The sequence below is a fragment of the Zeugodacus cucurbitae genome, chromosome 2 (genome assembly GCF_028554725.1).
Source record: "Zeugodacus cucurbitae isolate PBARC_wt_2022May chromosome 2, idZeuCucr1.2, whole genome shotgun sequence".
NCBI lineage: Eukaryota > Metazoa > Arthropoda > Insecta > Diptera > Tephritidae > Zeugodacus > Zeugodacus cucurbitae.
The window spans coordinates 32040483-32056286 of NC_071667.1; the positions used below are offsets into that span (position 1 = coordinate 32040483).

The following is a 15804-nucleotide window of genomic DNA, read 5'->3' on the forward strand; positions in this document are numbered from 1 at the left end:
AAAACAAAAATATTATTTTTGTTTTATATAGTTTAGAAACTGTAGCCTGAAATAAAATAAAAGTGGAAAATAAGAAATGTACATTTTGAGTTATTTCTATTATTGATAAGTGTATGGTTGAACACGGTAATTTTCTAAGTATTTCTCATCATATTCTTATGCATAACTGAGTTACTTAGTCGTGGTAGATGCAATATAATTTCAATTTAGTTTATTTGGGTATATGTGGGGTATAATCAATATACAATGTGTGTGTGTGTTAGTTTTGCAAATGAGTGGGTGTTTGTGTATATGTTGGTTAGTATTTTGGATAATATATTTTATATGCAATATCAATTATATAATATCAATAATTTATGATTATTGGTAGATATTCGCGCGTTGATTGTGTTGAATCTTTGGTGGGCGTTATAGTTCCGTTCCGTTAGGATCTGGCGTTGCGTCCATCCGTGGATTTTCTCTTCCTTTTCTCTCTTTTTTCGATCTTTGATTATAAGTTAAGACGCTCCAACAAAATTAGTTCCATTGTCAGAATAGATATTGATGGGGCATCTGTACCTGGAAAAGAATATGAATAAATATGCCTTGAATCGAATGACTTTGGGCATTGATGAGAATCTATACAAGATATGCTCTTCTGTTGTCTTGATTGACTTAAGTTCCGGTGCTGTATCGATTGTATTTCTCGTATCTCGGCAATGGTCCGAATCGAATTTTAGCCATTAGGATTCATAACACCAGATGCCATTATTTACCATTCCCGATGGAAATGGTACGATGGGACGCAAAAAAAAATTGTCCTTGTTGTATTGCTTATCCAAGTAAGAATAATATTAGAGTCCGTCCTAAGGTGAATGCGATATTGGGTTAATGTAAATGCTTGTTATATTTGCTTGACTGAAATCAACTTACAACCAAGTCCAAACACACTAACCAGTATCTAAACTTCTGCGGCCAACCGACCCATCCTACATAGTGCCGAACTGTCTGTACCAAAGCCTTCAAATTGATGAGAAAATCAGGATTAAGGATTCAGTGAGCAAAGATTAAAGATGGGATGATAAATGAACTTATAATGTCATACGAAACTTTATTGTCATCTAGATTTCTTTCTGGCAAATTTGTGTGCTGTGAGTGACAATAAAGGGGAGAGGTTCCAATAGGACATTTCCAATGGATCCAATATATTTAAAGTCCTAGAGTCCATCATAAATCTTCTGAGACTATATATTGATTTTCCAGGTAGTCCGGTTGGAGGATAAATCTAATAATCTCGCTAAATCCGTACCATAAAGTATAGACGAGCTGAAGTACATAATTGGCATTATTCGATATTTTTAGCCTCATTTCATAGTTATCCAACTAGCTCTGTTGAGAGCTATGTATTATGGCAACAAGAGCTGTGTTAATGCAATTGCAAATGAAATATGAAATGCAGTTTCCTAATCCTTGGTCATAAAAAAGTCAAGATTCAATAAGTCGACTAGATTATGAAGATCGCAAGTCCCTTCATCAAAACACATATTCAAGTTAACACTTTATCTGTATTAATTATAACTGACACATTTAAATATAATAAACGTATTTTTTTTATTTTATATATCAATATAGATTTGTTCAATGCAATGCGGTTCCAAGGGGGAGAACAAATTAAAGCATGGTTGTTATCAACTTTGATGGTTCATAGTGCAGTTGCTGGGAATCCTGATGCAAAAAGACTTTATGATGATTTACTAAGTAACTACAATAAACTTGTACGCCCTGTAGTAAATACGACAGATGTTCTAAAAGTATGCATAAAGTTAAAATTGTCACAACTCATTGACGTGGTAAGGAAATTAATTGTACATATGCATACTGAAAACATTATACATACATCGTAAGTTAAGCTAAAGCCCATTTGTTATTATATGAATTTGAGCGTTGAGAAAGCGAATTAGAATATTGAAAAGTTTAGGTTAAATGATAGGAACTGTCATAAGCTGTCCTTATTGACACATACTTAATGACACAATGATGAAACAGCTGCACTCCGAAATTGGAGCTAGGGATAAACGACATATGACATAAGATAATAAAAAAGAATAAAGGTTGAAGATTATGTACATATAGAAGAAATAAATTAAATATTAAATTTCTACTCCATATCTAATCATTTAGATTATCCCAGTAATATGTAAAATACAACTCTCTCTCTCTCTCTTTTTCTTACTCTTAAGTGCTGAACACAAGGACGACGACACGACACGACGTAGCGACGGCTGACCACAAATGTCGCTTCGAAGCCAGCGTCTTGAACATTTTGAAGACGGCAGCGACATATCAAACAGCAATTTCATTATTGCCGTACTAACATCTTTCACTTCAATAAAATTTACATATTTAGTTTAAAGTGAAATTATTTACGCAAAAAATTTAAAAATTGGCGATTTATTTGTTTTAAATATTCGATTGTTAATATAAATGATATATCAAAGCAATTTTACGCTTCTGCTAGCAAAATAACGACATACTTGTTAGAACATTGAATAATTTTACATTTCTCATATTAGTGGCAGCTCTACAGTGGCCATTGTCGTCAGCAAAATTAGAAACATTTATAATTCGGCGACAGCGACAACTTCAAGCCTGCAATCGCTACGTCGTGCTGTTGTCTAAAAAGACATAAGAACGCGGGTATTTTAAAATTTGACAGATGTCGCTCGTCGCTTTTCGTCATCTATGTGTTCAGCACTACATTTGTAATTTGGCGACAGCGACAACTTCAAGCCTGCAGTCGCCAAGTCGTGCTGTTGTCTAAAAAGATATGTCCATACGAACGCGTGTATTTTAATCTATGGCAGATGTCGCTCGTTGCTCGTCGTTATCTATGTTCAGATGTTCAGGGCATAAAGAAGTATTCACGACTTTTTCTTTAAAGAACTTTCGCTTTTATTTCTCCTAGTTCTCACTAGTACAAGCTTTAGAACTTAAATGAGCAGATGATCTCAACCACAAATTTCCAAGGTTTTGTCGTTATGAATATATTACCTTTAGAAATTTGCTTTGGTTATACATACATAATTACGATATACTTAATAATATTGATTAAATTTTTTAAAAAGACAAAATCTAACTTAATAAAATTATTTTTCCAGAATCTCAAAAACCAAATAATGACGACAAACTTATGGGTCGAACAAGTAAGTCGATTTTTTAAACTTTAACTAATATTTTAGCAATTATGACAGGAATAGAACATTAATAGTATTAGAACCACTAATTAAAATGTTTTAAAATAATGTCCACTGCATTCAATGTCGAATAAATGATATTTGAAACAAGTAAGGAAGGGCTAAGATGTGTATGGTATAAAGTCCATTGAAAGTTCGAAAACCCTAATATTAGGTATATGGAAGCTTGGGGAAGTTTTAACCCGATTCACTAATTTTTGGCACGGAGACATATTATCAGAAGAGAAATATTCCTTCTGAATTTCTTCAAAATATCTGAGAGACTTATCTATATTTTCGGTAAAAATTTGATTAGAAGCACTAAGGACCTCATTTTCAGTATATGGGGCTTTGAAAATGTATGGTCCGATTTCAGCGATTTTTAGACTGGCGATGCTACACTATAAATGCAGTATTTGTGAAAAGTTCTGTTCCGATAATTTCAGTAGCGCTTAACTTATATATTGTAAAGCAAACGATTCAGATTGACTTCACAATTCTGGTATATAGGAAGTAGGAGTGGTTGTGAACCGATTTTTCACAACATATCATTTGGATGCCAGGAAAATATTACGAACCGAATTTCATTGAAATTGTTCGGGTAGTTTTGGAGATATGGTTTTTGACCCATAAGTGGACGGAGCCATGCCCATTTAACATTTTTTATACCAATTTGAGTGTAGCCCTTCTGTGTATGGGAGGTAGGAGTGGCTATAATCTAATTTCCTCTATTTTTAGATATATATATATATATATATAATATATAAGGAAGTGGCTAAAGGAAATGATCCTAGAGAGTTTGGTTGATTTGGCTTTAGTGGTTTATGAGATATATACAAAAACATATTTGGGGGCAGGCCAAGCCCACTTTCCCATAAAAGGTGCATCCAAATATGTCCCTTTCTAGTGCGATCCTCTGTACCAAATAGTTTTATTTATGGATTAGTTATAGCAATTTTTATGTTTTCGCTATTTTGTGGGCGTGGTAGTGGTCTGAGAAACACGTGAGGTGGAACTATTCCATCAAGATATCTCAATGTGTACTCAAGTTACAGCTTGCACAGACGGACGGACGGACACACAGACATTCGGATTTGAACTCTCACCAACATCGTCACCCTGATTACTTTGGTATATACATATAACTCTATATCAAACTCGTTTAGTTTTGGGTGTTACATACTACAACCGTTAGGTGAACAAAACTATTGAGCTGTAGACATGAGGAATTACCTCACGATTTTAATAAGTTAATTGTACCTATATTCATAATTACTAGAATATTCGAATTTGATTGAAATTTTATGAACATACATAGCTTATAAGGCACAAACATAATAACGTAAACTAATTTTATGTATTATACATATATATTTTTGCAGTCCTGGTACGACTACAAATTGAGATGGGAACCTAAAGAATACGGAGGGGTACATATGTTACACGTTCCCTCAGATCATATCTGGCGTCCGGATATCGTTTTATATAACAAGTAAGTAATAACTACAACTACTAAACTAAATTATATGCTGAGTGATTACAAGTATCTTTAATTACACAATCTAATTTTGTGTTCTCTGTTGATTGATAAATAATACTTTTTTTTCAAGTTTAACTAAAAAATTGTTAAAGAAGGTAGACTCAAATAATAAAAACCATAATTGGTTTGGCTTTTTACGAGACACTTAAATTGGCACAAAAATATATAGTATGCTCTCAGGGGCTATTGTAAATTATAATGACTTCTGCCATCGCAATTTGCATAAAACTTTCGATGGAATATTCTCAAAATTTCAGAAAATTAAAATAAAAAACTGTTTTTTTACCCTTTGTTTTTACTAGTTTACAAAAGATAAGATCGGTCGGAAACGAATATTAAATAACCTCTCAAAGCTACATTTAAGGAGTGTGAAAAATAATAAACTAGGTTCCAGACGAATATTAGATCCTCGTAGTGATTAAATGCATGAGAAATATTTTTAATTAGGTGAAGATCTGAAAGGAGCATGTTCATTATATTTATCCTACTTTAATCGGTATTATGCAAATTAGAGTAAAATAAGCACATATCTCTATACATTATATATATATACAAATTAATGTAAACTAGTAATATAATACGTTCTAACTTTTATTTATTGATTATGATTTCGACCCAACTCCCAAACCTTGCTGAATCCAAAGTCAAATGCACTTGTGTGATTATATTTGTTCAATTGGGGACTTATTTTTGATTTATTATACTCTTGCAATATGCTGCACACAATATTTTCACATAAACGTGTTTATTTTTTTGTGAAAAGTGGGCGTGACCCTGCCCCCAAATAGGTTTTTTGTATATATCTCGCCCACTAATAAAGCTATATGAACCAAATTTACTAAACGCATTTCTCTTTAGTAACCCATCATATACCATGAAAAAGAGTGAAATCGGATAATAAACACGCCCAACCCCCATACAAAGGTTTCGTTGAAAACTACTAAAAGTTCGATAACTCACTAACGGAACACGTCGGGCACCCTAAATTTTATGGTAGGTGGTACAAGGTGGTACAAAAAGGCTGCACCAAGATAGGTATTTTGCAAAAAACCATATTCCAAAAACTACTTTCAATAAACTTTAGTATAAAATATTTCCATGACATCCTGATATTACTGATGGAAAATGGTCGACATCTTAATAAAAATGTCCTATCTTAATAAAAATAAATAAATAAATTGCGAGAGTATAATATGTTCGGTTACACCCGAACATAGCCCCTCATTTCTTGTTTTTCTTATAGGTATATAGGTAGAATTATTATAAAATTATAATAATATAAATAAACCAATATAAAAACCGTGCAGCATGGTAAAATCGCAAAAATTAATTAATTATAAATCAAATTTATTAGATAGAGCCGCCGGGTTCGCGGATCTTGGAATACTATATCAGGCAGTGATTCGACTCCAGTGTTGAGTAGGCAATGCTTTATAGGATTACTCTTTGTCTTCAAGGGGAACCAACAATACTTGGTTTAGCGAGTTTCAGTGTGGTATTTCTAATCTGTATAACACAAAACCCAATGAAGATGTTGAAACAAAATTGACTTTTTACCGTAATATCCTTAATACCTTAATGAAAAAAAGTGCTAAAAATTAATAAGTTGGGTGTTTACTTTATCATATATGTACGTAGCTTATATAATCATTATCAAATTTTCGTGTCGCTTGATACGGTATATAATCAATATGTAAGAAATATGTCGACACTGTAGTTTGGTGGAAAACTGAGTGAAATTTGGTCCACGAATTACATTAGCCCCCACATATATTTATAAAAAGGGTGATCCACGTCGACTTACTTTTTTAAAGAAGAAAAAAACAACAGAAAATTAAAGTTTAATGGGGAATGTTTATTATCATTCGAAAAAACATTGTTTGGCGTTTATTTATATACTCTCGCAACAAACGTTGCTAAGAGAGTATTATAGATTTGTTCACATAAAGGTTGTTTGTAAGTCATAAAACTAAACGAGTTAGATATAGGGTTATATATGATATCAGGATGACGAGACGAGATAAAATCTGAATGTCTGTCTGTCCGTCTGTTCGTGCAACGGATAACTTGATTAAAAATTAAGATATCTTGACGAAACTTGGTACATATATTCCCTCACTCAGATTGTTTTACAAAATGGCAAATGGGCGTGACGTCGCCCACTTATGGGTCAAAAACCATACCTCAGGAACTACTCGACCGATTTCAATAAAATTCGGTACATGGTACTTTCTTGCCACCCGGATAACACGGATTACCATCCAAAGGGCGAAATCGGTTCACAACCACGACTACTTTCCATATAACTAAATTTTGAATTCCATCTGATTCCTTCACATTATAATATATACATAACGAACCAATGAAGATAGTGTAATAAAACTTTACACAACTACTGTATGTGATCAGTATCAGATCATAACTTGTAAAAGAATTTGAAATCGGATTATAACTTTCCCGTATATCGAATATGAAGAATTCAGTGCCTTAGGGTAATTTTTCACCGAAAATATCGGTAAATCTCTCAGATATCTTAATTTAATTCAGAGGAAATCTTTTTCTTCTAATAGTGTGTCTCTGTACCAAAAATGATTAAATCGGGTCATAATTTCCCCTAGCTCTCATATGCCTAATTATAGGATCTTCAAAAATACGATGGGCTTAATACCTTATAAATTTGTGTTAATATGTGAAATATCTTAGCCAAATTAAGTGAGCATATCATCTTTGATATTATGTATGTTGGTGGTGAAAATTAGTGAAATCGGTTTAGGAATTACCTCAGCCCTCATATACTATATATGATGATTTTCGTTATTCTTTTGGACATTATGCCGAATATATGGGTGAAATTGTGTGTTAACTTAATAAAATTACTTCAATAAATTGAGAGAGTATAAAATGTTCGGTTGCACCCGAACTTAGCATTTCCTTACTTGTTTAAAGTTATCTCTTTCAAATTTTGGCCGCGGCTTCGTCTCAGATGGTCCATCCGTTGATTTCTGATGACTCGTTCGAGCATTTCGACTGGTCTGTCGAATGACATGCGTGATGTTTTGCTGCAAGGCCTGAATCGTTGTCCGTTTAGACTTTACATATCCCCGCATCAAAAAGTATAACGGTGTGATATCACACAATCTTGGTGGCTAACCGACCGGCCTAAAACGTGAAATTATCTGCTCACTGAAGTATTCTCTCAATAAATTCATTAAATTCATTTCAGGCATCAAATAGTCGGTTATCATGGCGCGATAACGGTCACCATTGACGGTTACGTTCTCACCGACATAATTTGGACCCTTCATTCGTGTACACTCTTAGTTACGGCTGCTATATTTTTTCCCTGCGTGCTGGACGGTCGAATATTATCCAATAATGAATGCTGGGTCTCAAGATGGGTGACGGTGTTGAGAATAGCACGCTCAGTAGGCCGATTATGTAGACCGTAAGTTGAGCGAATCGCGCAAAACACATTCTTTACAGAACATCGTAATAAAGTAGAACAATTTGTAAAAGTTCAGACGTAAATTTTTCCCTGATGAAATGCCAAACAATACAAAAAAGATATGACGGCTTCACATGACTCAGGCGTGATCTGTAAAAAAAGGCATTGAAAAAAGTACCCATTGGATCACCCCTTATATATTGCGTTTGTTACTCTAGTGGACTATGGATATATGGGTTTAATTGTGGGTTATCTTAATACTTGAGTATAGACTTTACACATAATATTTTAGTGATGACATCTATCTATCTAGTTGGGTTTTCCCTTATAAACCCCATATCTTTTTTATTCCTGTGGGGGATGGGGTCATATGTAGGGGGATGGGGTCATATGTAGAAGTTCACGCAAGTGAGGAAAGTTTCTGATTGCCATTCACTTGGGAGTGGCCAGGAACGATTCTTTTGCATATGACTCAAGCAGCTCACGACTTCCGGTTTTAGACCAAGTATCCCCTGGGTAGCTAACAGACATCCGTTTGGAGGCGAGCTAAAGTGAGAAGGCGAAGCCCGCTTGTGCGGTTGTGCGTAGGGCTTGGGACCCACCACATAAAAAAATCTCCCCAATGAAAACAAACACCGAGCCTCGGATGAGAAACTCCCCTTTTGATGACGACCCCTGCAAACGTACTAAGGATCATGATTTGAGGGCATGCACCTGGAATGTCCGGACTCTTAATTGGGAAGGTGCCTCTGCCCAGCTGGTTGATGTCCTCAGACAACTAAAGGCTGACATCACCGCCGTCCAAGAAGTGCGATGGACGGGACAAGGACGGAAGAAGGTGGGTCCTTGTGACATCTACTACAGCGGCCATATAAAGGAGCGCAAATTTGGTGTTGGATTTGTGGTGGGAGAGAGACTCCGTCGCCGAGTCCTGGCATTCACCCCGGTGGATGAACGTCTAGCCACAATCCGCATAAAAGCGAGGTTCTTCAACATATCGCTGATTTGCGCCCACGCCCCAACGGAAGAGAAGGACGATGTGACCAAAGACGCTTTCTATGAGCGCCTAGAACGCACCTATGAGCGCTGCCCCCGCCACGATGTCAAAATCGTGCTTGGCGATTTTAACGCCAGGGTGGGTAAAGAAGGTGTCTTTGGCACAACAGTCGGAAAATTCAGCCTCCATGACGAAACATCGCCAAACGGCCTGAGGCTGATCGACTTCGCTGGGGCCCGAAATATGGTTGTCTGTAGTACCAGATTCCAGCATAAAAAAATTCATCAAGCAACGTGGCTGTCCCCTGATCGAAACACGCGCAACCAAATCGATCACGTTGTGATAGACGGAAGACATGTCTCCAGTGTTTTAGACATGCGTACGCTCCGAGGACCAAACATTGACTCGGACCATTATCTAGTAGCAGCAAAGATACGCACTCGCCTCTGTGCAGCAAAGAACGCCCGTCAACAAACACAAGGAAGGTTCGCCGTCGAAAAGCTGCAATCACAACCGACAGCCGAACGATTTTCTACTCGACTTGCACTCCTGCTCTCTGAGAGCACTCATCAGCATCTCGATATAAGGGAGCTGTGGAACGGCATCTCAAACTCATTGCATACCGCTGCAGCCGAAACAATTGGTCTACGGCAACGCCAAAAAACCAGTTGGTACGATGAGAATTGTCGTTCCGCAGTGGAGAGAAAACAGACTGCCTACCTCGCAACGTTGCGATCGACCACAACACGTTCGGGGTGGGATAGATATCGAGAACTGAAGAGGGAAGCGAGACGCATTTGCAGACGTAAAAAGAAAGAGGCCGAAATGCGTGAGTATGAAAAGCTTGAAAAGCTGGCCGACATGGGTAATGCTCGAAAATTTTATGAAAAGATGAGGCGATTAACAGAAGGTTTCAAGACCGGAGCATTATCATGTAGGGACCGAGAAGGTAATCTGGTAGCGGATGTCCAGAGCACACTGGGATTATGGAGGGAACACTTCTCCGACCTGCTCAATGGCAGTGAAAGTACAACACCAGGAGATGGCGAACCCGATTCAGCAATCGATGACGATGGAATAGATGTTCCATTACCCGACCATGAAGAAATTCGAATAGCAATTACCCGCTTGAAGAACAACAAAGCGGCGGGGGCCGATGGATTACCGGCCGAGCTATTCAAATACGGCGGCGAAGAACTGATAAGGTGCATGCATCAGCTTCTTTGTAGAATATGGTCGGAAGAAAGCATGCCTGACGATTGGAATCTTAGTGTGCTCTGCCCAATCCATAAGAAGGGAGACCCCACAATCTGCGCCAACTACCGTGGTATAAGTCTCCTCAATATCGCATATAAGGTTTTGTCGAGCGTATTGTGTGAAAGACTAAAGCCCACCGTAACGAACTGATTGGACCTTATCAGTGTGGCTTTAGACCTGGAAAATCCACAATGGACCAGATATTCACCATGCGCCAAATCTTGGAAAAGACCCGAGAGAGAAGAATCGATACTCACCATCTTTTTATCGATTTTAAAGCTGCCTTCGATAGCACGAAAAGGAGCTGCCTTTATGCCGCGATGTCTGAATTTGGTATCCCTGCAAAACTAATACGGCTATGTAAGCTGACGTTGAGCAACACCAAAAGCTCCGTCAGGATCGGGAAGGACCTCTCCGAGCCGTTCGATACCAAACGAGGCTTCAGACAGGGTGACTCACTATCGTGCGACTTCTTCAATCTATTGCTGGAAAAAATAATACGAGCTGCAGAACTAAATAGAGAGGGTACAATCTTCTACAAGAGTGTACAGCTCCTGGCGTATGCCGATGATATTGATATCATCGGAAGCAACAACCGCGCCGTTTGTTCTGCGTTTTCCAGACTAGATAAAGAAGCGAAGCGTATGGGTCTGGTGGTGAATGAGGACAAGACGAAATATCTCCTGTCATCAAACAAACAGTCGGCGCACTCGCGTCTTGGCTCCCACGTCACTGTTGACAGTCATAACTTTGAAGTTGTAGATAATTTCGTTTATCTGGGAACCAGCATTAACAACACCAACAATGTCAGCCTTGAAATCCAACGCAGAATCACTCTTGCCAACAGGTGCTACTTTGGACTGAGTAGGCAATTGAAAAGTAAAGTCCTCTCTCGACGAACCAAAATCAAACTCTATAAGTCGCTCATTATTCCCGTCCTGATGTATGGCGCTGAAGCGTGGACGATGACAACATCCGATGAGACGACTCTTGGGGTTTTCGAGAGAAAGGTTTTGCGCAAGATTTTTGGTCCTCTAAACATTGGCAACGGCGAATACCGCAGGCGATGGAACGATGAGCTGTACGATTTATACGACGACATTGACATAGTTCAGCGAATAAAAAGACAGCGGCTACGCTGGCTAGGTCATGTTGTACGGATGGAAGAAAACACTCCAGCTCTGAAAGTATTCGATGCAGTACCCGCTGGAGGAAGCCGCGGAAGAGGACGACCTCCACTCCGGTGGAAAGACCAAGTGCAAAGTGACCTGGCTTCACTTGGTGTTTCCAATTGGCGCCAAAAAGCAAAAAGGAGGAATGAGTGGCGCGCTCTGGTGGATTCGGCTATAATCGCTTAAAGCGGTTCCTACGCCAAATATATATATATATATATATTGAGTTTGTATTGCACATATGTATCTGAATATAGGATGTTCCAATATAATTAAGTGATTAGCATTATATCATTTGATAATAAAAATTTTGACTATTGGCATAGTACCTTAACGCTGCACTAATATAATTAATATAGTGATTTTAAATTTGTTTTGATATAAATATTTCGAGCATGAAACAGAATGTAATAATGAAACTAAGTGAAACATAACTAAATATGAGTGCAGTGATCTAAGCATATTTGATTGGAACCTCAGTATTAAATCTACATTAGTTGCACAGGTCGTACTCCACAGTTAAATACCATAAATCCAAATTGGCTTTATGATCGCGTTTGTCAAGGCCATACAGAAACTTTTGAGAAAGTGGGCGTGGCCGCGCCCATATTATGGTTTCTGTGTATATCTCATAAATTACTTGAGCTACACACCTTACTAATCACATTTTCTTTTCAAAGGTTATGTTGAAAAATACTAAAAGTTCGTTAACTCACTAAAGAAAAACGTCAGAAACATAAAATTTTACAGAAAAACTGGCAGAAAAAAGCTGTACTCAGATTTTAAAAAAATGGAAAATGGGCGTGGCGTCGCCCACTTTTGGGTCAAAACCCCAAAACCCATTTATCTGGAACTACTCGACCAATTTTAATTAAATTTGGTTCATACTAATTCTTTGAAATCTTGATATTGCCGATGTAAAATGGGCGAAATCGGTTCACAAACACGGCTACTTCTTATATAATATTATACAATTTTGAATTTCACCTGATTCCTTCACTTTATATATATACATTATGAACCAATGAAGATAGCGGAATAAAACTTTACACAAATACTGTATTTAAGGAGTGACATCACTTGTGGAAACATTGTCGAAATCGGATCATAACTTTTCAAAGCCGGATATCGGACATGAAGAACTCAGTGCCTAAGGTTTTTACAGGAAATATCGATACTGAGAGGTTTATCGATTTAATTATTTTAATGCAATTCAGAGAGAATCTTTTTCTTCTAACAATGTGTCTCTGTACTAAAAATGGTTAAAATCGGGTCATAACTTTCCCTAGCTTCCATATACCTAATTATAAGTTTTCAAACATACGGTGGGCTTTATACATTATAAATCGGTTAATATGAGTGAAATCGGTTGAGGAATTACTTCAGCCCTCATATACTATATACGGTAATTTTCGTTAATCTATTGGATTTTATGCTTTATATATTATTGAAACGATAACAATGTTCGATATTACTACTACATGTTTTTCTACTCTCGCAACATGTTGCACAGAGTATAATATTTTTGTTCACATAACGGTTGTTTGTGTCACATAGAGCTAAACGAGTTAGACATGGGGTTATATATACATACACATACTCACATAAATATACATACGGTAACGATTTCGATATTTTAAAACAAATTAATAAAAACGAAGTTTTGTTTTCAATTTGTTCAAACTAATTTATTATGCGTTTTAACTTTTTTCTTTTAATAAATTCTTTTGTACAAACTCTGAAAACAAATCTACGTTTTTATTAATTTGTTTTAAAATGTGGCCAAAATCGTTACCGTATGTATACTTATGTGAGTGAGTGTACGTATATAAATGATTAGGATGACGAGTGGAGTTTGAAATCCGGATGTCTGTTTGAAATGTCGGATATCGTGATGAAATTTGGTACACGTGTTCCTTGGTATTACAAATGGGAGAAATCGGCCTATTGCCAAGCCCCCAACACCGAAATTATATTATATAAAGAGCCATAACTAAGCCATAATTACAGTTATAATAGTAAACATTGTTACAAAGGATCGGAAGGGGCATATATTGCTGTAATTTTTTGGGAAAGTGGGCGTGGCCCCGCCCCTACTAAGTTTTTTCTACATATCTCGTAAACTACTAAAGCTATAACCAGGCTTACCTCCCATACAAAGGTTATGTTGAAAACTACTAAAAATTAGGAGAAGGGAAAACCAAAAGGAAACCTTAAATTTCATAATAGATGGTACATATGTGCTATGCTAAAATTTCTATAAAAGAATTGACATGGGTGTGACTCCGTTCACTTTTGGGTCGAAAACCATATCTAAGAAACCGCTTGACCAATTTCAACTAAATTCGGTTCGTAACATTTCCTTGGCATCCCAATAGCACAGTTTGCACAAGGCAGAATCGGTTCACGCCTACTTTCCTTAGACCACAATCGGCCCATATATCGGTGAAGACATGCATTTCTAGTGTGACATCACCCATTTAAAAATCACCGAAATCGGACTATAACATTTCTAGGCTCCAGATACCGAACATGAGGACCTCACTACTTGTGACATAATTTTTTTACCGAAAATTCAAACGAGATCGTTCTACCAGTGTGCCTCTGCGCCAAAATTGGACAAAATCGAGTAAATACTTCCTGTAGCCCCCATATATCTAATAATAATGGACTTTATACCGAATATATGGGTCGAATTATGAATTAGTTTAATAACAATAAATAAATAACTTGAGAGAGTATAAAATGTTCGGTTACTCCCGAACTTAACGCTTCCATACTTGATTTCAATAATTTTACACTCCTTAAATTCCTGCAATTTGTGGCAGTATTTAAGATCAATTCCACCAACATTTAAGTCCTTCACATTTCTTTGTTATCAAATTTTTTTCATTTCTAACGCAACTAATAACTTTTTGTTGTGGAAAAAGTTAAAAATAATGATTTGTATGAAAAGAAATACAAACGATTGAAATTCAGTTTTATAATAAACATGTCAGTGAAACTTTTTGTATAATATAAGCATGCCTGTATAATACGTAAATGAAAGTATCAAAGAAAATACTTGATCAGTTCACATGAACATATAAAATAAGAGCTTTAAAATTTGAAATTACACCAACAAATTTGCCCATATACATAAACATCTACAGACAGTATTTAATGACACAACAGATAAATGTATTTTATATACAATAAATGAATATATTTGCTGATCATAACCACAGTGCTGATGGTAACTTCGAAGTGACACTTGCAACAAAAGCAACAATTTATTCAGAAGGATTAGTCGAATGGAAACCCCCAGCAATTTACAAATCGTCCTGTGAAATAGATGTAGAATATTTTCCTTTTGACGAACAAACATGTGTTCTCAAATTTGGCAGTTGGACATATGACGGGTTCAAGGTATGTTAATTTAATATATTATTTAATATAAGACTTGCATAAAATTAGGAAAGTTAGTACTGTACATAAATTTTGAATATGCCGCCTTTTTATTTGCATTATAATATGCAATATAACTCGAACTTGATGTAAACACAACTTTGCGAATAAAATAACATAACTATGACACGATATTAGAAATGCGAATAAATAAAAATACTATGTTATGAAAACATTTGTAATCGGGGTTTTAGGTGTTTAATGCATAATCGTACCCTTTTGGATATATGTACATTTGTAGTTTATAATGTCAATATTTTCTATATAAAAATATTATTTTAGTATATATAAGCTGGTCAGAATTATTTCAATATTTATACTCTCGCAGCAAAGTTGCTAAAGATAGTATTATAGTTTTGTTCACATAACGGTTGTTTGTAACACCCAAAACTAAACGAGTTAGATATAGGGTTATATATACCAAAGATATCAGGGTGAAGAGTGGAGTTCAAATCCGAATGTCTGTCTGTCCGTCCGTCCGTCTGTGCAAGCTGTAACTTGAGTAAAAATTAAGATATCTTGATGAAACTTGGCACACTTATTTCTTGGCACCATAGGAAGGTTGCTTTCGAAAATAAGCAAAATCGGACCACTGCCACGCCCATAAAATGGTGAAAACCGAAAACACATAAAGTGTCATAACTAAGCCATAAATAAAGCTACGGAAATAAAATTTGGTATGAAGGATCGCACTATTAAGGGGCATATTTGGATGTAATTCTTTTGGGGAAGTG

The 15804-nt window shown here is 36.3% G+C and overlaps 1 protein-coding gene and 1 long non-coding RNA gene across 4 annotated transcripts in view; one reads left to right on the forward strand and one right to left on the reverse strand.

The window, feature by feature from the left end:
- Window positions 1–15804, forward strand: part of LOC105219678 (acetylcholine receptor subunit alpha-like) — a 41162-nt gene that overhangs the window by 4076 nt on the left and 21282 nt on the right. For 2 of the 3 annotated variants that reach the window (XM_054226160.1, XM_011195975.3), the window contains exons 2-5: window positions 1612–1829; window positions 3138–3182; window positions 4595–4704; window positions 14851–15031. In XM_054226160.1, coding sequence (XP_054082135.1) covers window positions 1626–1829; window positions 3138–3182; window positions 4595–4704; window positions 14851–15031 — 540 coding nt within the window. In that variant the 5' untranslated portion in view covers window positions 1612–1625. The remainder of the gene's footprint in view (window positions 1–1611; window positions 1830–3137; window positions 3183–4594; window positions 4705–14850; window positions 15032–15804) is intronic. The other variant, XM_054226159.1, reaches the window with a different exon arrangement.
- LOC128920017 (uncharacterized) lies at window positions 60–7840 on the reverse strand. The gene is made up of 4 exons (XR_008470132.1): window positions 7689–7840; window positions 913–999; window positions 625–845; window positions 60–558 (listed from the first exon to the last, which is right to left on the reverse strand). It is a non-coding gene; the product is annotated as an uncharacterized LOC128920017 (long non-coding RNA).